General features: G+C 46.4%; 1 protein-coding gene across 12 annotated transcripts; it reads right to left on the minus strand.

Annotated features, from left to right (window-relative positions):
• Window positions 1-60: 60 nt before the first annotated feature.
• On the minus strand, window positions 61-25,945 carry mapta (microtubule-associated protein tau a). Of its 12 annotated transcripts, XM_041963354.1 has the most exons (17): window positions 25,875-25,945; window positions 17,462-17,627; window positions 15,363-15,506; window positions 14,176-14,268; window positions 13,464-13,532; window positions 12,337-12,354; window positions 10,014-10,048; window positions 8,758-8,898; window positions 8,525-8,588; window positions 8,369-8,407; window positions 7,902-8,155; window positions 7,352-7,444; window positions 6,697-6,789; window positions 4,600-4,681; window positions 4,311-4,417; window positions 3,165-3,303; window positions 2,687-2,826 (listed from the first exon to the last, which is right to left on the minus strand). In XM_041963354.1, the coding sequence occupies exons 2-17, from the start codon at window positions 17,607-17,609 to the stop codon at window positions 2,822-2,824; spliced, it is 1,524 nt and encodes a 507-aa protein (XP_041819288.1). In that variant the 5' UTR covers window positions 17,610-17,627; window positions 25,875-25,945; the 3' UTR covers window positions 2,687-2,821. The 12 variants fall into 12 exon arrangements, with proteins under 12 accessions (XP_041819285.1, XP_041819286.1, XP_041819292.1 ...); XM_041963351.1 differs by lacking the exon at window positions 3,165-3,303 and having other exon boundaries at window positions 61-2,826; XM_041963352.1 differs by lacking the exons at window positions 3,165-3,303; window positions 25,875-25,945 and adding an exon at window positions 17,717-17,795 and having other exon boundaries at window positions 61-2,826.

The following is a 25,945-nucleotide window of genomic DNA, read 5'->3' on the forward strand; positions in this document are numbered from 1 at the left end:
TCCATCACAGCACCTGCGGTCTACGGTCCAGACAGCGCTCGTTCACACCGGCGGTGACTTCATAGCATTTATTTTCAAATACACATATACAGCAACAAGTCATCAGAAACCAGTTATTGATAAAATGCACAATAACGAGAACAATCACATTTCCACAACTGTACAGCGTCAGAAGTAACCAAAGAAAGGTGATGAGTTTTGTTACTGCAGAAACCTCTCAGACTGCTCCGGAACAAACACACACTCTTTACCACGCGCACACACACACACACACACACACAACGTCGCCTCTGCAGTCTGTCCCTCAGCATCAGGTCTGTCTGAAAAACCAAGCAGTTAGCATGCAGATAATGTTAGTCCTGTGATGCTGCTGTAACAGAGGTGATGTCGACACACAGCCGGGAGCAAAGTGTGGGACGTCCCGCATCAGATCCAGAGAGACACACACACAGAGACCACTTAGTGAAGGGGAGGCAACAAGCAGACGGCTGTCTCTTACATGAGGGGCATGCAAGAAGGTCTTCACTTTATATTACTGAGGGACAGCGATGAATGACCAGGAGCACTGATGGACGTCAGGACGTCTCTGAGCGGAGGGGAGTTTCAGGGGACAGGTGATTCATCTCCGGCCGGCTGCCTTCATTTCATCTCAGAGTCCTTCAAGATCAGTCAGTGTGTAAAAACTCCATTAGGATCTTCTAATCTGTGGCCAAAAGTATGTGGACAGCCCCGCCTTAGGCCTCCGTGGTTTGAAGGACAGGAAAGCAGAAAAACATCACGTTGCATCACTTCCTCTGATCTTTTTTATCTTAGATTTTGAGCTTTTGAATCAATGGATACTTTCACCTTTTCAGGCCAGGTGACAGAACTGGACTGGCCTGAGTCCAGACCTCGACCTCACCCTTTGGGGATGAGCTGGAACGGCACACCTGATCACCAGCATCAGTGTTGGACCTCACTCATTCTCTTGAGGCTGAATGGGAGTGAATGTCTGCAGGCAGGCTGTTAAAGCAGCAGGTTAACACAGTGAACAGGTGTAATATTCAGGTGTCCACATACTTTTGGCCATGCGGTGTAGTTTTTGCTTCGATGAGATGAAAGCAGCCGGATGATGAATCCTGTGTTTCGGGTACAGACGTCATGATTAACGCACTGCTGTACAGTTTGCTCATTTCTTTTCAAATCCTTTATCTCAACGTGGCCCAATCAGCTCATCCCCCCACCATCCATCCATCCATCCATCCATCCACCCATCCGTCTGCGGTACAATACGACAGCCATATTCATTCTGGTAGAGTGATGCTTAAAATACTAGTTCAACCTTTAAAGTGAGACTATGCAACATCTGAGAAGAAATTAAATCTTGTTCTGATCAGATAAAAGTCAAATTCATCGGCAGGAAAATTCACCGTTTGTGTCGCTAAAGAGTCCGAAGCGTTTCGTTTGGTCTGGTACGACCACGAGCTAATGGTGGCTAATGTTAGCTAATGTAAGGTCAATTAACATTAGAGTCAGTACACTTACACTTGAGCTACTCTTAGCTTAGCATTTTAGATAAAGGATAACTATTAGCTTAGCATTTAGCATTAGCTCCTAATTGTCCCCTCCGTTCGGCAGAAGTTACGTAGTCTCGCTTTAACAATCGTATTTTTCAATAATTGCGATGAACGTTATTCTATGTGCACGAAGCAGTTTAAATACTGTAATCAATGATGAACTCACCCTCCTCTTCATCATTTGGCCACGAAAGTTACACTTTAAACGCCTTAAGGTTAATTCTCCTCCTCGCACGTCAAGCTTTAGCGCATTTACAATAGAGCGGTAACAAAAAAGAACAAAAAACACCGACAGCAGCAGGCACGATACAAATGTTTCTTCATATCAAATACATGTCATATATCCACAGAGTACGATTAGAAAACTGTGCCCAACACAAACCAAAGTTTCTACTCTAGCCGTTCGTTTTTTTTATCCAGGCGACCTGCAGGAGGCGCCGCGACGTGTCGGACTACACAAAGCAAAGACAGCTGTGAGGTCTGAAAGCATTTTTCTGCCTGGATCAAAGTTTGCTACTTCTCTTCTAACGGTTTTCTCCTCACGCCCCCGTCAACAAACGCTGCAACTGCTCCTTCTGCTTCAGCACAAACCGGCACCTAACAGTCAGCATCGCCCTCCATCATCCCGGTTAATATTCTTATCAAAAAAAAAAAAAAAAAAAACAGACATCGGGGGACAGCCATCAAAGGGACGGTCAAAACCTAAAGGGTTCACAGTCAGTGTGTGTTAGATGAGGCCGGATTTACCAGGAGGAAGAGGACTCCTCACTTCCACGGGGGACAACTCTGCTCTGCTGGGTGCTTCGGCTCTTAAAGGGACATTACAAAAGGTAGAAAGAGCAAATCAAGAGACCACAGAGAGAAATTTAACACATGTCGGCTACTCGTTAATCGTCGTTTTTCTCCGGACGTCTACAGGTGAAGCCTCAAGAACAGTTTCAAAGGTTAGTGAAGGACAAACAGTGATGGGAGCTAAAAAAGTCCTGTGAAAACAACGAGGGAGGCGTCACAACTCCTCTACGTGGTCGTGTGGTCGAGGTGGAGGTGGACGAGGGGGGGAAGGGCGGTGCGCTCACAAGCCTTGTTTGGCCAGAGAGGCGGACACCTGGTCGGCCAGCGTGGAGAGCTGCGGGGAGTCGGCCATGTTGATGCTGCCGGAGGAGGACACGGTGCTGAGCTGGTGGGGGGAGTCTTCCAGAGAGACGATCTCGGCGCCGTGGTCAGTGCGGGCCTTGGCGCCCTCACGGAAGGTCAGCTTGTGGGTCTCAATCTGCGGGCAGATCACAGAGGAGGGTCACACGTGCTGAATTACCTGCTCGGTGAGCAGCGGTAGAGCGCCCTCTGCTGGGCTGCTGATCTTTATAGTCTACCTGTCGGGATCTGACCCAGAACCCACCAGGACCGGATCAATAAGGTGTGCAGATTCGATTCGGTCTGTGTTTAGACTTTTCTGATTTAATGGTGATGTGAGGAAAAAAGAAATCAGCAACACAGCAGCAGCAGGTGGGGAGACTGAAACCACATGTGGGGGGTGTGTTCAGGCGTCTACACCTGCTGCAGCTGCGTCAGGCTTTCATTGCAGACAACACACAGCCAGTGAGTACTTACAGGAGTCCTCAATCTTTATGAGGGGGTTCGTCAGGATGGGGGTGACGGGTGCTGAAGGTGACTGAGGGGGGGTGACGGCGGGGGAGGGGACTGAGGGGCTGTCTGAGGCGCTCCCCTCTGCCTCCTTCACCTTCTCCCTCTACAGAGGAGCCCCAGCAGGGAAATGACAAAGCATGCAACAAAAATACACGTGATGGCGTCAACAGAAATCAACGAAAACAAACAGAAGATAAAGATCAACAAATGATGACGAGGGTAAAATCAGCAGGATGAAGATGAAGCTGCAACAAAAGTCTGATGTCAAACTCAGGAGGGACGGATGAGACGAACGAGTGAACGCTGTGGGAAAGCTGTGGTCACGGTCCAGCAGGTGGACTCACTGAACCTGAAGGGTCCACTAAAACCGCCCGTCCTCCTCCTCCTGGACTGGGACCGTCTGACAGCCGCGTGGAGACGGTCCCTGCACAGACAGACCTGTTCACACAGTCCTCTCTGATATCGCTCTCAACCAGACTCCATTCACAAAAACAGCGATTTTACCTGGCGGAACGCAGGAGCTGCTGCTGTTTATTGTGTCACTTTGTTGTTTTAAAGAGTTCGTCTGGATCCACGCTAACGTGTTAATGTCCCGCTGAGGCGACCTGCTGGACCAGTGCCCACCTGTCAGTCATTCACACCCTAGTATGCCGGGCCTTTCAGTGATGAAGACTTCATCAGTACGAAGCTCCTGAGATGTTTGTCTCTAAATCTGGAGTCAAATTTGATGAACCATCAGAAAACTTTCCTGAATTTTAGAACATTTATATTGATCCAGCTACAAAGAAATTATGATGAAACTGGTTTATATAAATGAAATGCTCTATAAAATGCTGCATTGTGTACGAACACTTTGACGAGCACCTGAACGCCTGACTCCAGCATTGAGGTCTTGTTTGTGATGTTCAGATGGTGATGAGCTGGCTGTTGCTGTCGCTGAGGTGTGAAACCTGCTGAGTTTCAACCAATAAGAAAACTCTACAAGCTGAGACTCTGCCGCTCGTGCTGCGTTCAGGTGAGTCTGCAGGTCGTCACAACGAGCGAAAACAGACGAGCGGCTACGCGAAGAAGAAAGGTGGTGTCTTTAACGGGATGTCGGGATGTTTTTACCTTCCTCTGTCCGCCGCCAGGGACGTGGCCGATGTTGTCCAGAGAGCCGATCTTGGACTGAACTTTGAACTCCAGCTTCTCATTTTTGATCTCAATGTTTCCACCACCTGACCATACACAGAAACATGTTGTTTAAGGCACCAGACGACACATTCAGATATAAAGAAGCTTTAATAAGCACAAACACCAGAGGTGGAAGACCGCACTTCATGCAGCAGGATACAAACACTGCGAACCAGAGTCCTGCATTCGTCTTGGCTCTGGTGAGACATCCAGAGGAGAAACGTACCTGGTTTATGACGGATGTTGTCTTTCGATCCACATTTAGAGGTCACGCTGCTCAGGTCGATCTTTTTGTGCACAATTTGAATCTGTGAAGGCGACAAAACGAAGAGCAGAAATCAGTTTGACTTCAGAGCAACATGAGGCTCCGACCTCTGACCTTTGCATGCAGCTACAGAGGACGTGATCCTACGGACTGTTAGTGTGACACGACTGAGCCCGGGACGGACACACAGACCAATGAGACACTAATCAAACAGGAGAAGACACACTGGGTTAGATATTAAAGTCTTGTGCTGTCATCCGTGACCGTCGCAACCTTGACTGGCACTTTAAAGGGACAGTTGAGGTTGAGGTGTGGCTGTAGGAGTCTGTGTTTTACCTGCAGGAGGACACTTTAAGGACACTTTTCACTGCTTTACTTTGACTTCAGACAGCCTTTTCCATCAGCAGCTGAAGCTGTTATATCGCTCTGGTCAAAGCCACCAGACTCCTTTGACAAAAACATTCATTTTAGCTGTCAGAACACAGGAGCTGCTGCTCTACTGCTGCGCCGATATGTTAGTTTATTTGTGTTGTTGTGTAAGTTTTGAATTTTAAAGGGTGAGTGAGGATTCAATAAAGTCACACAACAACACAAATAAACTAACATATCAAGGCAGCAGTAGAGCAGCAGCTCCTGTGTTCTGACAGCTAAAATTACTGCTTTTGTCAAAGGAGTCTGGTGGCTTTGACCAGAGCGATATAACAGCTTCAGCTGCTGATGGAAAAGGCTGCCTGAAGTCAAAGTAAAGCAGTGAAAAGTGTCCTGACCGGCGCCTCCTGCTGGTAAACCACCGGCTCTGGACGAGAACCTCCTACAGCCACACTTCAAACAACCTCAAGTGTCCCTTTAATGAGATAAACACAGAAAAATGATGCAGTTTCATGTTGAAAACGTTTAGTAGTACATTTAATTACACTGTGCGTTCTTCAGCATGCACTGCTCACGGTGATGACAGATAAATATTCCTCAACAGCGAGCTCACGTCAGGCTCTGCCGTCATGGCTGATTGTCTCCGGACACAAAGCGCTCAGTCTGTCAAAGCGCTCAGGTCACGTCAGCACGCCAGGCTGAGAGGACGAGAGGACGAGGACAGAGACGCTCTGTTCCTCTGGACAGACTCCTTCTGACAGCTTCATGGTACGATTAGTTCACTTCACCTCAACTAAGTTGAGGCACGGATCAGTTTGAGGAAAACGGCCACACGTGGGTTCATGCAGCTGGTTCAGGGTCAGTTCAGGTGCTGAACGTTCACACTGATCACAATCAAAGTGACGAGCACAGGTTGAACAGAGTTATCGAGCTTCCATTAGACCACGAGCATTACATGACACTGACCCACGGCTGTACTCTAACAGAGAGTAATCAGTGGTGGAGTGTAACTAAGTACTGTACTTCAACACATTTTTTGGATGTAGCGAGGAAAGTACAGCCGGTGAAGCACCTGTATGTGTTGTTCCAGTTGTCAGTAATGCTCATGACTTTAAGCTGAGTGATAAAACTGTTAGCAGGAGGTGTTAACGGAGGATCCGGGTGTCACACAGGAGGTTTCGTGCACTCTGCTCCTTCAGAAGATGCATTCAGGAGAAGCGACAGGAAGGATTTCGGCGGCGGCTGCAAACCCGCAGCTCGCCGCGGCCCAGTGTCTACTCACATTGCCGCCGCCGGGTACGTGTTTTATATTATCTTTGGAGCCGCATCGGGACTGCACTTTGCTAAAGTCCAACTTCTTCTCAAGAATTTGGACCTGGAAAGTTGATATGTGAGGAAAGAAGACGGTTATCCTGGAGGAAGCAGCAGCTGTGAACGAGGACCATCATGAGAGGGAGTGAGATGTTGGAGGGGGTGGGGGGCTCTAACGGGGAACATGGCTCATTAAAGAGGACAGGAAGGACTTTTTACTTCATCCTAACTTGGATCAACACTGCAGAGACTCTGCAGATGAGGAGATCCCTCAGTTACTCATGTTTGATATCGCCTTTGGAGGCCCCACCTCAGGTACTCTGACCTGGAACGGCACAGAACGACTCACTGAGAGCAGGCAGAACGTGCCGGACTCACCTTGCCTCCACCGGGTGTGTGCTTCAGGTTGTCTTTAGAGCCACAGCGAGCCTGGACGTTAGTCAAGTCCAGCTTCTTATCCAGGATCTGGACCTGCGAGGTGCGAGAAGGGAAGTGAAGCTGATGAGGAGTCAGACGGAGAGAAGCTGCAGGAGGGAATCAGCCCGACAGGAGGAAACAAGATGTGGAAGAAATTATCATTAAAGCTGCCATCCATAACTCTGCATGTTTGTAACCACTGCAGGAACCACTGCAGGAACCAGAGTGTGATACTCGTCTCTGACTCGTTAGTGCATGAAGTTGTAAATATTGTGACACTCGGGCATTGTTAATGTTGGTGAGACACAAGAAGCTGTTTAGTAAAGAAGTGATCAGAGTCTCTGAACAGTTTTTATATGCACAGAAATCACAGAACAAGAGAGACGTTACAGATGCCAACTTTAATCCTTACAGCAGTGAGATTCTGGTTAAATGCACGTTGAGCTTTTAGCTTTTAGTGAAGTGAAAATACTTCTGATTAGTGACTGTTGAGCAGACTGTGACTGATCATGTATTTCAACTGAGAGCACAGAGGTTTTTTACCAAAGGTTGGTTTTGATTATAACTGCAGAGATACTCAAGAGTCTGGTGTTGAGTTCATCCCTCAGTTACTCACATTGCCGCCACCGGGTACATGTTTCATATTGCCTTTGGAGCCACACTTAGACTGGACATTACTATAGTCCACCTTCTGATCAAGGATTTGTACCTGGAAGAATGAAAACGTCAGCTTTTAGATTCTGAGTGGAGACGATGGTTCGACACATGAGCCTGACAGACTGATTCAGAAACAGCTGTTAACTCGTGTTCGTGCAGCCGCATGCAGGTTGAGCTGATGTCAGATCAGACAGGAAGAGGAATCTGTGATGTGTTTGACATTCTTCTTCTGCTTGTTTGAGCCGAGATTTAAACGTCAGTGAGATAAAAACTCCTCCGCAGTTTGAACTCGTTAACTCAGATCAGCTAAACGAGGCAGCGCAGTGACTGCAGCCTCCACACAGTTACAGCAAACACTTACAGGGTGTGTAACAGCTCAAACGGACCTCACACACGCACGCACACACACACGCACACTGCAGGTTAGACAGCACTGCAAACATCAAGCACACATCTCTGAGACGAGACGACTGGCTGCTCTGGACACAGAAACAAGCTGATACTGGTACCTTCCCTCCTCCGGGCTGGTGTTTCAGGTTGTCTGTGGAGCCGATCTTGGACTTGACGTTCTTCAGGTCCGGCATGGGCGCCGCGGCGGCCAGAGGCGCCGGCGGGCGGCTCTTCAGCGAGCCCGGGGATTTGGGCGTGGAACGCACCACCGCCACCTTCTTCACTTTGTTGGCCTCGGCCGCCGCCTTCGCAGAAAGCACCTGGCTCGAGGGCGATTTTGGAGTCCCGGGGCTGCTTTGTCCACTCTGAGCGTCTTCAGCAGCAGGAGAAGCAGCAGGTCAGAGGTTTCAAACATGTCAGCGGCCGTGACAGGAAATAATGAAGGGATGATAATAAACCAAAACAAACTAGGATCTGTGAGGCTAAAGGCTGACCAAGTTTGATCCAGGACAGACCGGATCAGACTGTGGCTCTGTGAGGCGCAGTCATCTCTAACTATTTGTGCTTTTGCTTCTTTTCTTTTTACCTTTTTCATTTTTTGGAGTGGGAGGTTTCTTGGCACTAGCTGCATCACAAGAAATACGACACATCATAAGTAATCCTTAAATCTTATCTGATAAAGTCACATAAATAAAAATGAAAAAAAGACTGAAGGCGGATCAGAGAAGACCTCGTTCTGTACCTGGTCCAGCTGAAGTTCTGGCAGAAGTTTTGGCTCCGGCGGTTTGAGACTTTGCACCAAGACTCTGAAAATCAGCAACACAAGCTGGTTAGTTTCAGCAGAGACGCTGATTTTCTCTCGCAGCTTCTCTTCTACATGGTTCTGACTCGTCAGGAGGGTCCAGCTACCATCACCCGTCCATCCTGGACTGAGCTCAGGTCTAAACTCTACGCTGCAGTCAGACCTGTACTTACTCCGGGATGCCTGGGCCCCGTGCTGCCGGCTTTAACGGGGATGCAGCTGGGGCCGTTTCGGGACGAGTCGGGTGTTTTGCTGCTCTTGGTGACTATGGATGGTCTTTTAAGGGAAGAGGTTGGTTTGGTGGCAGTTTGAGTCTTTTTCATGAGGAGGAAAAATGAATGAAAAAAACAAAAGTTCTGATGACAATGAACATAAAACAGAGGAGTGATTCAACAAATGAAAAACGATGGAAAAGGACGATTGTTTCATAACGATAATGCTCGAGGACTGTTCCGGTTCATTACACCTTGGTCTTATTTTCACAGTCGTGGTCATTTAGTCTGATGGGAAACAAACACGAAACAAAAAGCTAAATGACAAAATCTGCTGTTCTTTGATCTGATGTTCTAAAAACTTTCAAAATCAAAGTGATTCAGATCTTTATACGACTTATGACGTCGCTCACGTCCAACCGGACTCTGCGGCTGCCCTCAGCTCTGCAGATCATTCCAGCATCTTTTAGCTTGTCGTTTTGGTCTCCTGGCTGGTTGGTGGAGACCAAAAACAGAGCTAAAAAGAACGTGAATGGACTTCCATTCACCAGGTGGCCAGAAACGCAACTCCTAGTGAATGCTAACGTTGCTAACTGCTGGATGTGTAAATGGTGTTTGTAAAATGTTTGCTAACAAGCTCGCCATGGCAGCTGAGAACCTGATGGACTTCCCCCTTCACCTTGTGTACTTAACATTTAAGTACACACACAGTTACGTAAATTGTCAGCTGCACTCAGTATATACATTTTAGTATATTTCAGCTGTTGTTGGTATATTTTATTGTTTATTGTTTTAGTATATTTTTATTATCTGAGTATATTTTGGCATATATTTACTGCACGTTTATTTTATTCTGTTATCTTTATTTTGTTTTATTATCTTTCTTATCTTTCTTATTATCTTGTTTCTAACACGGGGGTTGCAATGCAAATTTCGTTGACATGTTATGCTCAACGACAATAAAGGCAATCTTGAATGGTATGTCAGTGTACGGCTGTTTCACTGCCACCTGGTGGCCAAAAAAGGTTGCAGTCCAAGATGGAGATTTATTTACAAACAGATCATCTGACAGCTCGTCTCAGCGGTGCGATGACATAATAACTGATAGAAAAGGTGGATGAAGCTACAAGACCACGTTTCAAGTTGTAATGGAGCAGAACGTCCCTTCAGCAGCAGAAATGGGCGACACACCTGTCGGGATGCTCTCGGTCACCTACCTTATCTGCAGAGCCGTTATCCATCTTTGCTTGAGCTGCAGACAGAAGAGAGAAAAGCGGGATTTAAACTTTGTGACCTAATTCTTAAAGTCTAATATCTACAGTTCCTCCTTTATTTCCGCCCAGGTGAAATAAATCTAGACTGGTGTGTCTCAACACGTTCTCATGGCAAATCAAAACCTGGTGATGTGCAGTGTGCAGCATGCATGGTGACACAAAGTGCTGGTGGAGAACAAAACGTGGCTTTTTGGGCTGCATGACCGGCAGAGTGAGCAGAGATGAAGAGACGAAACAAAGAAGTGGGGAGGGAGGACAACAAGCGTCTCCTCGGGTCAAAGTTAACGTCCAGAGAGAGGACTCGGAGGGAGAGTGCAGCATGGCATACAGTAGAAGCCGCGTTGTAAAAGAAAGAGGTGGAGGGAGTTAACTGAGGAGGACTCTGAACTGGTGAACATGACAGCAAACAGACCTTTGGAAATAGGAACCGGCACCAAAGACTTTCTGGCTGGTTGGGGGGCTGTTTTCTGGGGCTCGGCGGTGCCGGTGGTCTGAGCCACACTGCTCCTCATGTCTGAGTCATTAGAAATGTCAGCCTCTGAATAGGCGGCCCTATGTAACCATGAGTCACTGCTGCTGCTCTCAGTTGCCGTGCCAGATGGCTTTTTGGTAAAAAGGCATTCCTTGTCGGAAACGTTCCCGCTGCTGTGAGCCAGATGAGGATCCTCAGAGAGAGGATCGAAGGTTGACCGGGACGCGGTTTGGGTATAAGGGGGCTGTTGTGCTTCTGGGCTGATATTTCTGCTTCCAGAGTCACCGCAGGACTTTGAAGCTGCTCCATCTGCAGTCGCTTCATCTTTTGTCTGTTCAGAGACGACCTCCTCTCCTCCGCCGACCCACGAGCTTCTGTCTCCGATGGACGTCAGGTCTTCCAAAGCCGTGCTGCGAACCAGAGACAGGCCGCTCATTTCCGTCAGGCACTCGGAGGCGTCCAGGCTGATCGCCCTCTGGGAGTCCACAGCTCCGGTCCACTCGGGGCTCCCCCTGCTGGCCGGTATGTCCTGTCTTTTCTCTGACCTGCAGCTGAGGTCTTCAGAGGCCCATAAGGAGTCACTCAGCCTCTTCCCACACTCTCCCACCGCCTCGTTTCCTGGGTCTGGGGAGCAGGAAGCTCCCATGAAGTCAACGCCCTCCCTGGCGGCTCCGTCTTCAGCAGGCTTTGATCCGTCGCCCGCAAACGCAAACTCGCTGCGGACTCCAGAACCAGGCTTTGCTAATTTGTTTGGAAAGCAGATTAATGATGACATTCACAGCACTCGTTTTCCCCCTCCCCATTGGAACCAAAAAATAATGAGAGAAGGGAACAGAACTGGGTAACTGATGTCCACAAAGGAAATAAAAGACAACTTCATGAACCAGAAAACACCAGAAAACTGAGAGAGCTATAAAAGGTGAAGATGCAGAGACGTGGTGAGTTCACATGAAAGTAAGATGAGATGGAGATGGACAGTAATGCATCACGCTGGGGTGACAAACAACAGATGATGCATTCCAGTGAACATAATGATGAACAGACCGCTGCAACTTTTCACTGTGATTCAAACATGACAGAAAGGCTTTCTGAACTCTGACGATACAAAAATATATAATAAAAATATTCCACCCCCCCAAAAAAAACCTCTGAACCACGTTTGATCTTTCTGAACGCTGACAGAGCCATAAAAAAATATGATTCAATAGATTTCTATGTTTATATATCAACAAATTATCATTTGACATTTAAATTATTATCCCATAAACTCAAGAGAAACAAATGAAAAGATCATTAAATTTGCAATTATAATAAAAATTCTGCCTCTTAATTAATAATTGTAATGTAAAGAGGACAGAAAACGTGCCTCCTTCAACACACAGAGCAGCTGCAGGAGCTCTGATTGGTCAGAGTCCGTCCAACACACATCAGCTGACCAATCAGAGCTCACGTTGCTGCTGGCATATGTTTAGAAAAAGTGAAGCTTATCTTTGTAATTATTGTTTATGTATAAGTAGGATTTCAAAAAATGTTCTGATTTTGTGAAGTCAATCATTAACTCATCATCTTAGAAGAGAATTATCAATCAGGAAATTGATCCTTTTAGATGTGTCTATTTTCTTAATCTTAATTTACTGTGTAACATACAGAAATGTGTAATATATGGAAATCTGTCAATATGGCACACACTAAGAGAAGAGCTTCATCCCTCTGGAGTTTAAACTGTATTCGTATCTACAACCTGCAGTGAATGAATTCAGTGTGAGTGCGATCAATAAACATAAGAGCTCGTACCTGTTGAAGCTGCTCCGGCTGCTTGTCGAACATGAAGAGACGGATGGAAAAGACAAGAGAGCGTGATCAGTAATGACTTTCTGACATCTTTGACTGATGAACACACTCAGTCACTGCAGAGAAATCAATCTGAAGCTCACACACAGCGCATCTTCAGTTAATGCAGAAAGCTCATAAATAACCGTTAAACGTGTCTCCGTCAGCCTGACGGGGTGCAGCAGCGCCACCCCTCTGCTGATCAACACATCACAGGAGCCTCCGCAGCCTCCACCCCGACCGAGCCGGGACGCGAGCATCGTTTTGTTTAAAATGTCTGAGGCTGCCTGTGATCGTGTTGCGGAGGATCGACCGTCAGAGCGAGCGTAAAGAAAGAAGAGCGAAGCCACAGAACGAACCCAAAGGAAAACACTTTGTTCCAGTAAGGATGCAGAAAGAAAAAGACGGTAAGCTTCACTTCGGGAAACTGAAAAAGGAAAAAACGCTTTGGGAAACACGCGCATTCGCTTTGTGCGGCAGGTGAGACGAGACGATGGACACCAGTCACGTCTGCACGTTCAGCGTGAAGCCAGGAGCCGCTTAGCTTAGCTTAGCACAAAGACTGGAAGCAGGGGGATACAGCTAGCCTGGCTGAAGTTCTCCAGTGAGCATGTTCTATCTCGTTTGTCTGGAACTGAGAGGAATAATTCATCAACTCGTGGCTTCAGGGAGGTTATCTGCAGGCTGTCAAACCTCACCATGACATCTGGATGTGAGGAAATACTGCTCACGACCAAGAAAAACAAGGAAACAGATCCCACGAAACATCACAAACTGTCATTCCCTTCAGTTTTTGTCCAGTTTTTAAAAAAAAACAAACAACCACAACATGTTTTTTACCTGTTGCTTTAAAAATGTACAAAATTCCTCACTGGCTAGCTGTTTGCCCCTGTTTCCAGTCTTTATGCTAAGCTAAGCTAACCAGCTGCTGACTGTAGCTTCACAGTGGGTGGTGTTGATCGTCTCATCTGACCCAGGAAGAGAGCCAATGAGCATATTTCCCACATGTCAAACTGATCTTTTAAAGATGCTGCAGGAAAACAAAGCAAAAGCAGCTGAAACAGGCGACGGGTCAAAGGTCGGAGGCGTACCCGGCGGGCCCTCGTCTTCACCTGAGGCGCTCTCGGCCTCGTCGCCGCCTCTCTCTGCAGGCGCCGCTGCTGTAGGATGAACGCATGTCAGGTTAGCGAGAGAACAGTTCAGCCCTGAATCCAACCCGGGTCTTTCCTCAGGTTTGCTCCACGGGTTAGCTGCAGGATTTCCCACGTTAGCACACTCAGGAGCTGTTTAACTGATCAAGGAGGCCTCAGACTATCTGTCACTCGCAGTATTAATGATCAAAGCATGCTTGACCCGGACTGGAGTGGAGCTACTGTGACTGATTCTTACAGGCACAGAGAGCCTTTATTTTCCATGTTAGTCAGCGATCTGTGGCACCACTGAACAGGAGGGGATTCTGGGGGATAACGGGCTCTTATTGCACTTTGTCTGCCGTGACAACGCGGCTACGTGTGCCTGGCTATCCCCAGCAGGCCATAAACATCATGCAGATGAGCAGCTTTAGAGCAAATATTAACATACAGGGAGGAAAGTGCAGATTCAAGCCAAGGCGGGTTAAAGTTTGAGGGCTGAAAATGACGAAAACTGTCAGGTGGAAGAAGCTAAGACGAACGCGACTCCGATTACGTCTCTGAAGCAAAGGAAAGGAGAAATGAACTGATGCTCTGCACACAAGCTGAAACATGCTGAATGAGGGGTCAGTCGTGTTAATACGGCCTTTGGCGTCGGAGCTCAATGTCGTACCAGGTGGCACCTCGTCGTCATGGCTGCTGCTCGCTGGTCGAGACAGTTCAGACACAGATTTCACCCCATTTTCACCGAGCGCCGCCTCGTCCTCTGCGGATTAAAGGCAAACTGGAGGTGAAGCCTGAGACGCCGGCGTGACGGCGAAACACTGCTGAAGGTTCAGCTGTGAATTACGATGGTTAAAACCTTGCACACAGGCAGTGATAAACAGCCAATAATCAATAATCAGCTCGTAACAACAGCAAACCATAGAAACACAGGTGTCAGAGACGTACAACAAATTTTAAAAACGTCACTATTTTTAACTAAATGAATTAATTTTTAAGACATATTTGACTATTTTGGGAGGGTTTCATTGTGTTTTTAGATAATATGAACACTGCACACATGACATTTAATAACAACATGGCTCATGACGGAGCAGCTGGCGTCATCGTTAAAGGCTCATTAGTCCTCCGCTTACTGCAGACAAAGAATTTGACCAATTTTGACCACATTTATGGCGGCGATGGACTGAAGACGTCATCTGCTGACTCACATTCACACCGACAGACGACAGCAGCGCTCCTGTTCCAGCTGGAACGACTTTAAGACGACTTGGAACAGGTTTTTCCTCATGTGGCCTCTTTCATATGTTTTGATATACATGTTTGACTTTTTTTTTTTTTTGCATAATTCCTTTAATGAACTCCATTTCTCATCAGCCCCAGACATCGTGGGCTAAACCTCACGGCTGGAGGACAGAGAGGACTCACCTCTAATGGGAGAGAGGTTTTGGTGAAAGTTAAAACAACGTTTGTATAGTTTTGCAGTTTTCTGGTGGAAGCTGTTCAGTGAACGTTGGTCGACTTTGTTGAAGGTTTTCGTGTCTTGTCACTGGAGTCGATGCTGCTGATTGGTCTGAGAATACCAAGAGTAAAGTCTGGAGGCTTGTTTTGACTTGTTGTTTTTCATAAATGGTTTTTGTTTTATGGGAAATCTGTGCCGTGGACTGAACCCGCATGTGAAAACCACTATGAACCGTTATGTTAATTCATTTTGGACCGAACACCAGGACCCAGAAATAACCAAACATCTTTAAACCATGACTAACACCACTAACTGTTCTACAGTTCCTTTAAACTAACTGGACACTACAGATAAAACACTTTGTACTCAGCTACGTCCTCTACTCAGATACTCACGTTGTGTTTCGCCGTTGATAGATGCGCCGTTTATCTCTGCAGACGGGCCTGACTTCCTGTTTGAGCGCGGCATGATGGGAAGCAGAAACGGGGAGAACGACTGCACTAGTGAGGGCTGTAAACTGGGGAAAGCTAGGCTACGTACTAATTGGCCACATGGTTGATTGGGATGAGGAGGAAGAAACTGAAACTATTAGCTGGAGGCTAAACGATCGGTGGAGATGGTTGTTATTTATTTTACTCTGCAGCTGACGGACAACAACAACATCGTCCCTCTTCACATCCATCAGCCTTTTAAAAAGTCCATGACTTCTGCGCAGCACTAAAGGCCGATTGTTGACGAGCTGAATTGGTAGCGAACAGTGACGCGGGCTGGAGACAGGCCTCGTTCTGAGGCGGTCTGACCCAGATGCCTGGATCACAGAGCTCAGTGCAGCTGCAGTCAGGCACTCAGGCCCAGTCAAGCATGTCTTGTATCCATTATGTAAAGCGGGATAAAAAAAAACAAAGCACAGTAGAGAGTCGGGGGCTCGGCCTCGTCGGCGCAGATGACTTCAGGAAACAGTGGAAATATAAATCCTGCTCTTTGACCTCATTTAAGAAAACCTTCTTAAGGCTGAGATGACCTTTGACCTCCTGGATCAGATCATATAGTTAAAAGCAGATAGGACGTTTTAAGTGTTTATTACAAAGAATATTTGTCAATAACTCTAATTCTAATTTCTCCTTTAAAGACAGATTTCTGTCAAATTATCATTGATTATCTGTTCAGATCTTTCATATTGTTCATTTAATGTCTATATGCTAAATTGCAGTGTTACAATAAAATACTACAATTAACTCATATAATCTTACTGTTTCTGTTTATAATTAAATCACATGCAATCGTTTATGTTATTTGTGCACTTTGAGATTTGTATTCGAATGTAAAGTGCTTTATAAATAAAATCATTAATCAATAATAAATTATTATTATTATTATTATTATTATGTGTTATCATTCTACAAACTTCAAAATTGAAACATAAAATTTGATGATTTCAGTTGTTTCTGTTCCACATAAATGATATAAATGTTATATACAGTTTGTATATTGTGATGAATATCCTTTGAACATACTGGTTATACTGGTTTAAACCATATCCCCTCCAGTCAAGGATGTACAGAAAAAAATTCTGTTTGCATATGATGATTATTTCACATGTTTGTTTTCATTAATGCTCAATAAGCAGTTGACATATTAACCTGCACACAATCAGACTTCTTTCTATAATTATTCATATTTTAGTTGCTGCTGCACCACAATAAAGTACATTAATTATTCGTATCTTCGTAAAGCTACAGTCTGTTTTCCTCAAGCTAATTTATGCGAGAGAGAAAAGCTGTCGTAACCGTGGAAACTGTTCATGAGCCTGACAACACATGTTCACTGGGCGAAACTAAAACATTATGTAAGACATTTTTAATAGCTCACTGACTGAGAAACCAAGTGCTGCGAGTGTGAGGCTCTGTACTGTCTGACCTATGACATCATGATAAGAAGATAATGAATGATGTCATCAGGATTATGACATCATTCTTTACGCCGAGCCGCGAAAAACTCTAATTTAAACGTGTGAGTTATATAAATATTCACCTCTGTACAGCTGCCATGAACGAGGAAATTAGCTCCAGAGACCAGAACAGTTTCTGTACCAGGCTGTAAATATGGGGGTCTATGGGGACTGGCTCACTTTGCGCCTCAGGTGGCCATTTGAGGAACTGCAGTTTTTGCCATCTCAGCTTTAGCTTCATTTTTCAGGCCTGGAGGTTGGTGCTTCGGTTGAACTCGGGCCGAGTTTCGCAGCGTTGGCCAATCAGAGACGAGCCGGCGAACGTTCACTTCGTCGTGTGACCGCTGCATTTCTGCCGTTTACCTCGTGATCACCTCCCCGAGCTGAAAATCCAGACTCTCTCGGTCGCAGCGCGCCGCCACCGACGCAGCCTCTTGCATGTATTTAACGCTCGCCTGTTTTTACTTATTATTCTGTGCTTGAATTTCACCGTTTAGCCTCATTCATTGAGCACATTCACTGAGGAAGCCGGCGCTCATGTCTGACCTTTCATTTTGGCGTCTCCGGGGCTTCTGTGTCCCATCTGGACTCCGTTCTCCTGGTGGTGCTGGTCGTTGATGGTCATGTTGGCTAAGGAGGAGCTCATGGTGTCTCCAGAACCGTAGCTGTTGGAGGCGTTGTTGACGTAGTCCATTGGCAGTCGCAGGTCAGGCTGCAAAAGTTCAATAAATGGAGATCAGGACCGAGTCCAGGATGTGTCACATAACTGCTTTCAAACTTACGACAAGTTACTGATATTACATGTGGAGCAGCTGATCAGGAGGCCCGTTCTGAGGATTAAACGTAATGACGGCGTCCTTCATGTACACTTTGAACCCGGTCCGTCACCACCAAATGTAAACAGACACTGTGTCTGTGAAAGCAGTTATTTATACATCCTGATGTGGGGCTGGTGCTTCGGGTTACAGCCTGACCGATAAAAATAGTCCCTCCTGCCCGTGTGCATGTGTCCTCACTGTGATATGTTGCACTTCCTAAACAACCGCCTCTGAACAAGTGCAGCACTTGTGTTTCATGTACCGCCGCATTTCAGCTCAGAAGAGGCCGTTAAGACGCTCGTGTTACTGTTGAGAAGGACACAAACGTCCAGCAGCGACATGTCAACTGCGTCAAATCTCATAAAAAGAGGATTACATATCAGATTAAAGCCTCTGGTTACATCAGCACTTTTCACTTCATTTCCACTGCACGCACACACACACACACACACACACACACACGCACACACACACACACACACACGCACACGCACACGCACACACTGCAAACTGCTCTTTCTGTGTCAGTTTGGTGATGCTAATTTTTGGGCTCCTGGTCTGAGCTGGAGCAGCGACACAAAGACAGTTTAAAACCTGAAACGATCAGTGATCAATACCTGCAGCAGCCGACGCCAACCAGCTTTGATTAAATACGACTGGTTGAAGAAATGTTACCTGACATGTTTGCTTCAGTGGATTTTCTCAAAGCTGCACTTCAGTACATTTTTCAGATACTTGTACTTCACATGAGTACTTCATGTTTATACTTCTACTGTTCAGGTGAAAAATTGTGCTTTTTACTCCACTTTTACATTTATGAGACAGAAATAGCTTCAACTCACTTTACAGATCAAGATTTGATCTCAAAAATAAACATGATCATCTTATAAATTACAATTCACTGCCAGTGTTGTAAAGTAACTAATTACATTTACTGAAGTACTGTACTAAAGTACCCTTTTGAGGTATCTGACTTGATTATTTCTATTTCATGCTTCTACACCACTACAGTTCAGAGGGAAATATCTAAACATTAATGTCATAACTTAATATTTTTTAAATAATTCTAATAAATACTTTTGTACTCCATTACATTTATCAGCTTTAGTTACATATTCAAACTATCATTACAAAATATACTTAACACATAAACATGAGGTTTTATTACTGGTTAAGAGGAGACTATTGATTGGCTCAAGCTGCAACATTAAATTGACAAACACTTTAATGCATCAATAATTATAATCTAATAATATAACATTATTCTGAAGTAGTGCTGGAAGAAGTCTGTTAATGGAGTATATTTACATGGTTGAATTAGTACTTTCACTGAAGTAAAGGACTTCTTCCACCGCCAGTCATGTGACGGCACTTGATGCAACTGTCTCTTTACGGGCAGCAAAGTCTAAACTGTTGCCATGGTTACTCCAGCCAATGAAACCTCCTCTACAGGCACACTTGGCTCAGCTATGTGACCTTCCCTCTGTGTACCTTTGTATCTCCTGACCTTGGATGTTTAAACAGCGCTCCACATTCAGCACAGACGCCATGAATGGGAGAAGGCGGCAACCAGCTCACACCTTACTCCCTTTAGAAAACGCTCAATTTAAAACGTGCTGCTTTCTGGAAGGAAGAAAACTGTGTCAGCTCAGCTTGAGTTTGTAAAAAGTTTGCAGAATGAATCGATGGTGAACGTCACAAACGATCAAGTGACCTGTATTCTCGTTTTGTGTTCATTTGGCCTCATGACTCAATAATTTGCTCTAATAAATTAAAAAAGTACTTTCTGTTAGTGTATTTATACCCAAATATTCACTACAGCACCAAATGTGGATTAATCCGCCACAGAAAATAGTCCCCAACAAAAGCATTATTTACTCCTGTTTCTGTAATGTTTGATAAAAAAAAAACCCATTACTGAGCCCTTTTTGAATAAAACTGCATATTTGTGACTTATTTTTAACGATTTACCTCCAGCAGGTTTGGAGTAGCTTGATAATTTTTGTTCATGTTTGCTCATTTCTGTTGTGTCATTTTCAGTCAGTAAAGAAACAGCAGTTGTTAGTCGCCGTTAACGTTTGTTACTGGAGAAAAACGCCACTTTTAGGAGTTGTTATTTCTGCAAGTTCACTTACAACCACATGCTCAGCTGCATCGATCTCTTCCGCGCTTGCCGCCATTTTCGTGGCCTTGTCTTTGCTCATGTTTCTGGCGCTGGTGCAGGAACAAAACGTCCCCATTCTTAACAACAAAGCCCTGATTGGCTCTGTCGGTTCCCCAAATAGTGGAAACTGCAGCTAGCGAGCACAGCACCGGATCTATTCGAATCACTGAGATAATCAGAGATGTAGGCAGCGATTCAAAGGTCTGCAACCAGGCTGAGAGCCACAGACAGGACGGAGGAGTCACACGGTACTGACAGGCCGACTAACACGCTGTCGGTTTGAGGGTTTTCAACAGACGTCTCGTCCGTAAACACGTGCAAAACTCCATTTTAAAACGAGGATTTAATAAGTGGAAGAGTGATGTCTGTGTCCCATACAACGTCTAATGAATAGTGCACTCTGAGTGCTCACACACAGCCCCCGGACAGAACTGCCATTGTGGCATTACACATGACAGAATCCAAACAACAAGAGAGCTGCAGCCTGAAAACAAAGGCCGTCCCTCTGAGGAGCCGTTCTCGCTGCGTCCGGGAGCTCCGACGTTGGAGAGCAAACAGCCGATAAGAGCTGATAATCATGTGTACATAAGGACCGCACATGAGTCTGCGCCGCGGCTACATGACAGGAGGCAGCTGTAAGAATGCCGCTCTGAAACAGCTTTTATTCTCATCAACACGGCCGTCCAGGCAGGACCGGACCCTCCTGGTCAAATTTCACCTGCTGCAGAAAGGGAGCGTGACAGCAGCTTCACGAGGGGGAAAGGCTGAAAGGTCTGCTGATGCAGCGTCTTCCTCTCGGGGGCGTGTGAAAATGTTATGTTGGCGCAGACCCCGGCCTCCCGAGCAAACCGCTAAGAAGCTGGAAGCTGGAAGCTCGGTCAACAGCGATGTTGACACAGCTCCAGCAGCAGCGAGCCTGCAGCCGGACAGGCAGTCTGACTGTGTTTCACCCAAACAGGGACAAAACGTTGATTTCTCTGCAGGGGAACTCCAATACTGTACACATTCGAATCAGTGTCGTGGTCCTGGAGGACACCGTAGCGTGGTATCCTCTGTTACTCTGCAGCACATTTATCACACTGGAGCCAAAAACTGCAATTCCTCAGATGGCCACTTGAGGCTGGCTACAAAAGTGAGCCAATCCCCATAGACCCCCATATTAAAATGCTCAACTTTACAGCAGGAAGAAACATGTTTACAGCCTGGAACAGTTCCGATCTGTGAGGCCAACTTCCTGTTCGTTTAAATCACATCACACTTGAAGTTATGTATAATTATTGGCATGGCTGCTTTGAGTGACAGCTAGCTGCTAGGTTTCAGCAACCAGGCCGCCTCGGCTCCACCCACATTCCACCCCTTTGTTCATTCTTGGATCAGCTGGGAGTTTGGCGGAGTCGGGCACTGCCAAGATGGAGACGGCCGGAGACAGAAACTGGGAGGGGGCGTCACAGAGGCGGTTCCTCCGTCTTTGGGGAGAAACGTGTGTTTGAAAGGTTGGAAATGAACAGATTCTTTTACATGCACAGTGTTTTTGGAGCTTGACCCTTTTCATTGATTGGAAATCAGGAGATTTCAGCTTGTGCTGCTTCAGTTTTGTCTCTCGTGAGTCCTGAGCGCAACACAGAAGAACCACTTTGAAACAGTTCGAGGCTTTAACACAGATTTCATGCAGATTAGAGCGAAATGCCCGTCACAGATTCACAGCGTCTTGTTTTTAGATTAACATTTCTGCTCATCGATTAATTGCTAATATACTCAAATACTCTCTGGTTCCACTGTCTGAAATGAGAAGACTTGCCGCTGTTTGCTGAGTGTTGTCTTTGGGTTGTCGTTAGTTTCAGCCCTCGATTAATCAATGAGTGGACTCGTGGTTTCAGCTCTAATGCAAAATACGACTGAAACTTTAGAAACACGCTGTCTTTCGAGAGGAATCGGATGTTCCAGAATTGATCTGTTAGATATCAGATATGGAGCAGAATGATGAGTAAAAAAAATTAAGATTTTCCACTGACATAAAAGCAAGCAGAGAATATTCATCATTTTTACTATAAATGACTCAAAAACGTTGATTCATGTGATTTCGCTCGACTAATTGATTGATCATCTAATCATTTCAGTGCTAAAACAGATCAAACCCCAAACAAAGGCGTGAGTCTGCAGCATCGTGCTGCTCGGAGCTCAGCTGAGAGACGACGATGCTGCTCTCATGCTCGATCGCTTCTGTATCTCTGACCTACTTTCCTCATCGCCCCCCCTCTCTGCGCTCAGCCTCCAGCAGCCACACTCCACCTTTCTGACGTGGGCTCGGCCCCGCAGCGGAGCAGCCGAAGGCGGGGCCCGTTCTACCCTCCACCTACGAGCCCGGAGGGGAAACGTCCGGCACGGCCGCAAACACATTTCCCACCTTTGTGTTCATACCTGCAGGATAAACCCCGCCCTGCTACCTTTCCCACATCCTGCTTCCAGTCGGAAGCCTCTTCCAACAACACATCGGTTATATAATCGCAGCTCGACGTTCACCTGCAGCCTGCAGACGAGTTAAAGACACACACACACACACACACACACACACACACACTCTGCTGCAGTTAGCCAATGTCCTCTGAACGAAGGCACTGGATAAGTCTGGGAATCGATTTGCCTTTATAAAGCTATTAAAGATCAATAAAAGAATATTTAATGACAAGAATGATGATGAACGTTGTGTGTGATTACGCAGGAGATGAGCCGTTAATCATTAGACCCCCAGAAGAAGCAGATTAAGGCTGCAAATAATCTGTTCAACAGAATATTGTGACCAAATCACACTTTTCCCAAACCGAAGCTTCTCTTGTTTGTTTGTTTCCACTCACATAAAACAGAGAGAAGCAGCAAATCTTCACATTTGGGAAGCTGGAACGTTTTCTCTGAAAGATGACGACCGGCCGACAGATTAATCTGAGTGTTTCGGCTGTGAAGCTGATCTCTGAGCCAGATACAGTAAATCTGAATAACTTTGAAGCTCGACTGCAGAGCATTAATTGTGGCGCTGTCGTGGGTTTTGCCAGCCTAAGCTCCTCAGGCCGCTCCTTCCAGAGCGAGGCCGGTTGGAAGCGGTCACCTTTGGACCGGAGCCTACACGAGGCAGCGGCCTCAGTCTCTGCTAAATGGAGCGCTTCAGCGTGGACTCATTTCATAACCTCTGACGTCCGAAACTGCGTCGCTGACGCCGATTATCCCATCGTTGTTTCAATGAACCTTCAGCTTTGAGGAGAAAACTTCACTCGGTTCAAACGTGGCCATGATGCAGGTTTCCATTTCCCTTCAACTGCGTCATGAACGACTGAGAATCTGAATTTCTGATATATTTCTAAAATTCAACATATCAAACCTTGTTTATGGACTGAACGATATGTTTCTGGTGTTTTCCTTCAACCAAAGAAAGATTGGAAAATTCAAACTGGAAATGAACACCAGGCAACTAATAATTAACTTTACAGTTCAAAACTGAAAACTGAAGCACATGTTCAGATTTGACTCTGTTTTAAGTCATTTGGTTTATAAATACCTGCATCCATTCAGCTGTGACGCTAACGTGTCTTCAAACCTTTTCTCTTATTCGTTCTTTTCCACATGAGCACAGAGAAACGAACGTGAGCGGCTTCTCATTTTCCGTCAGCGCTTAAATAAGATCAGCTGTCGTTAATTAATGCTAATTCTGCAACGGCTAAAAGGAAAAGTTTGACTTGTTCTGTCGTTTATATTCTCTACAAAGTCAAAACACAGTGACTACAGAAGCCTACTTGGTCCAAAATCTGACAGATATTTAAAAATGATAATTCCATAAAGATGTAAAATTTGGAAAAGTAAGAACCAAACCACAGCGACGGCACTCTGGCTAGTTAAGGCTAACAAGAGCGCAGCCACAGCTAGCTTTAGCTTAAGCTAATTTCTAGACTTTTTCCCAACCTGTTTCCTATAAGTGATAAATTAATCAACACTCCAACATTTCATAATTGTGTTATTGACACAAATAAAGCAGGAAGAAGCTAAATTTAACCAGAACGGAGAAGAAAACGCAACGTTAGCTGAGTCCTGCTAGCAGCTAGCCTAGCTTTGATGCCCTTTAGACTGACCCCCCCTCTGTTCTGCAGGACGGTGACGGAAAGTCACGTTCGTTCATCCAATCAAAGCGAACCTGACATCAAACCCAGGAGGTTAATTAGAGTCCAGGACAGAGTCCCCCCCCCCCCCCCCCCCCCCCCCCCCCAGCTGCTGGGAAGGTTTGATTGGATGATTCCTTCGCCATCCTCTGAGAAAAAAATACTGTCCTGCAGTTGTTACCGCCATGTCTGAGCTGTCTTCTGTTTCGCCTGTGAGGGTCTGGGGCTTATGGGAAATGGAGTTCATTAAAGGCCCCTACACACATGAATTGTGAATAAAAAAAACATGGCCTCCGTGCTGGCTCTTACAGCAGCTCTTTTAAAATACATCTGAGTATTGCATGAAGACACATTTGGAAAAAATGGAGCCATCCTTTAATTTGAACTACAAGTGCAGCAGCTGTGTTGCAGGGAGGAGTCCATGACAGCCCCCCATCACTGCGTGCATACCAGCACATCAGCTCGGGGGGCCGAGGCGCTGCAGAAACGTGCAGAAGGCTGTCAGTGTCTCTGCAAACATGAACACAACGACTGTGAGACGTCTTTCATTCCTTTCACGATCAGCCTCCAGCTGCGGCCACACACCACAACACGCCCGGTTCAGCGTAACGCACGGGAGGCCGGAAAGAGGTGTGTCAGGGCCGAAGAAAGGCGCAAGAGATGCTCATTCCAGCAAATCCCTGCAGGCCGTCAGACCGCAGGTTCACTATCACAGACACGCAAACGGCGCACTGAGCCCTATTGTTTCCATGCGGTTTGTGGAAAGGCTTTTCATGCACCTTCTGTGGGTCAGATCCTGTCCGCTGACCCCGGGCGGATTACTGAAGAGCCCATATGTGTGAGATAAGCAGGCCGCTGCACTGCCCGGCCCGCGGGACAGCGGAGACGCTGCGCTGCTGCGCGGACTCTCCACTGTGGATCACATGAAAAATGGGCTTGGCATTTGCGCACAGGCGCCGCATCATCCCGATTCCCAACAGTATCTGCTCTCTAAATAATGAAAGAGTGCCGAGCACACAGTAGAGACGCACGCAAACCGAGGCGGCGCAGCGCGGGCTCGGTTCTGCTTCCGATGCGCGATTCATTTATCAGTTATCTGTGCTGCACGAACAACGGTGCCAGAAACCGTTCAGGCCCTCAGAGCCAAGACAGAAGCGAAAGATCCAGAATAACGAGAGAGAGAAAAAAAACAACGTGGAGACTCACAGCCACAAATTCAGTCACACTGCTCTCAGATCAGACGACACAAAGAAAAGCAGCGTCCACTGCTGCTAAACTGGAGTAAATATCAGATAAATATCATTGCATTGTTGTCCTCTGAGGTCCTTTAATAATGAGATTAGACATATTCTGGAGGATTAGTGTCGTTGCAGCGCGCGGCTGCAGGCGAAGCAGGACCTGCTCCGGAGGATGATGGAGACATTTTAGTTTGTGCTGGGAATGAGGAGAAAACACGCACCAAAGCGCGTCTGTGAGGAGGTGCCTGCTCCTCCAGAGCAGGAGCGACGATGGCTGCAACAAAAACACGTTTCTCCGTTTCTTCCCGAGGATCGATGGAGACCAAGATCGCGCACAATGAAAGCCGCTGCACGAGGACAAACGCTGCTTTTTGATAAGAGGAGACTGTATTTCATTCATGTGCATGATTTTACATGCAAACGCTCAGAGGCCCAACCTCTCCCACCTCATGCAAAAAATATCAAGTGTCAGGACGAATGCCGATGGAGCCGCGACGCAGCGCTCGGTTCGCGGGTCGGCGGCTCGCTGCCAGGTTCCGTCTGATCGCACTGCGGCCGGATCCGTCGGGTAGCACAAATATGTGGGCTTTTTCTTACCTGAGTGCAGACAGCGGCGTTGTGTCTTCAGCGGCGGTCGCTCACCGGGATCTCGCAGCCTCTCCTCGCAG

The sequence above is a fragment of the Chelmon rostratus genome, chromosome 21, assembly GCF_017976325.1.
Source record: "Chelmon rostratus isolate fCheRos1 chromosome 21, fCheRos1.pri, whole genome shotgun sequence".
Classification (NCBI taxonomy): Eukaryota; Metazoa; Chordata; class Actinopteri; order Chaetodontiformes; family Chaetodontidae; genus Chelmon; species Chelmon rostratus.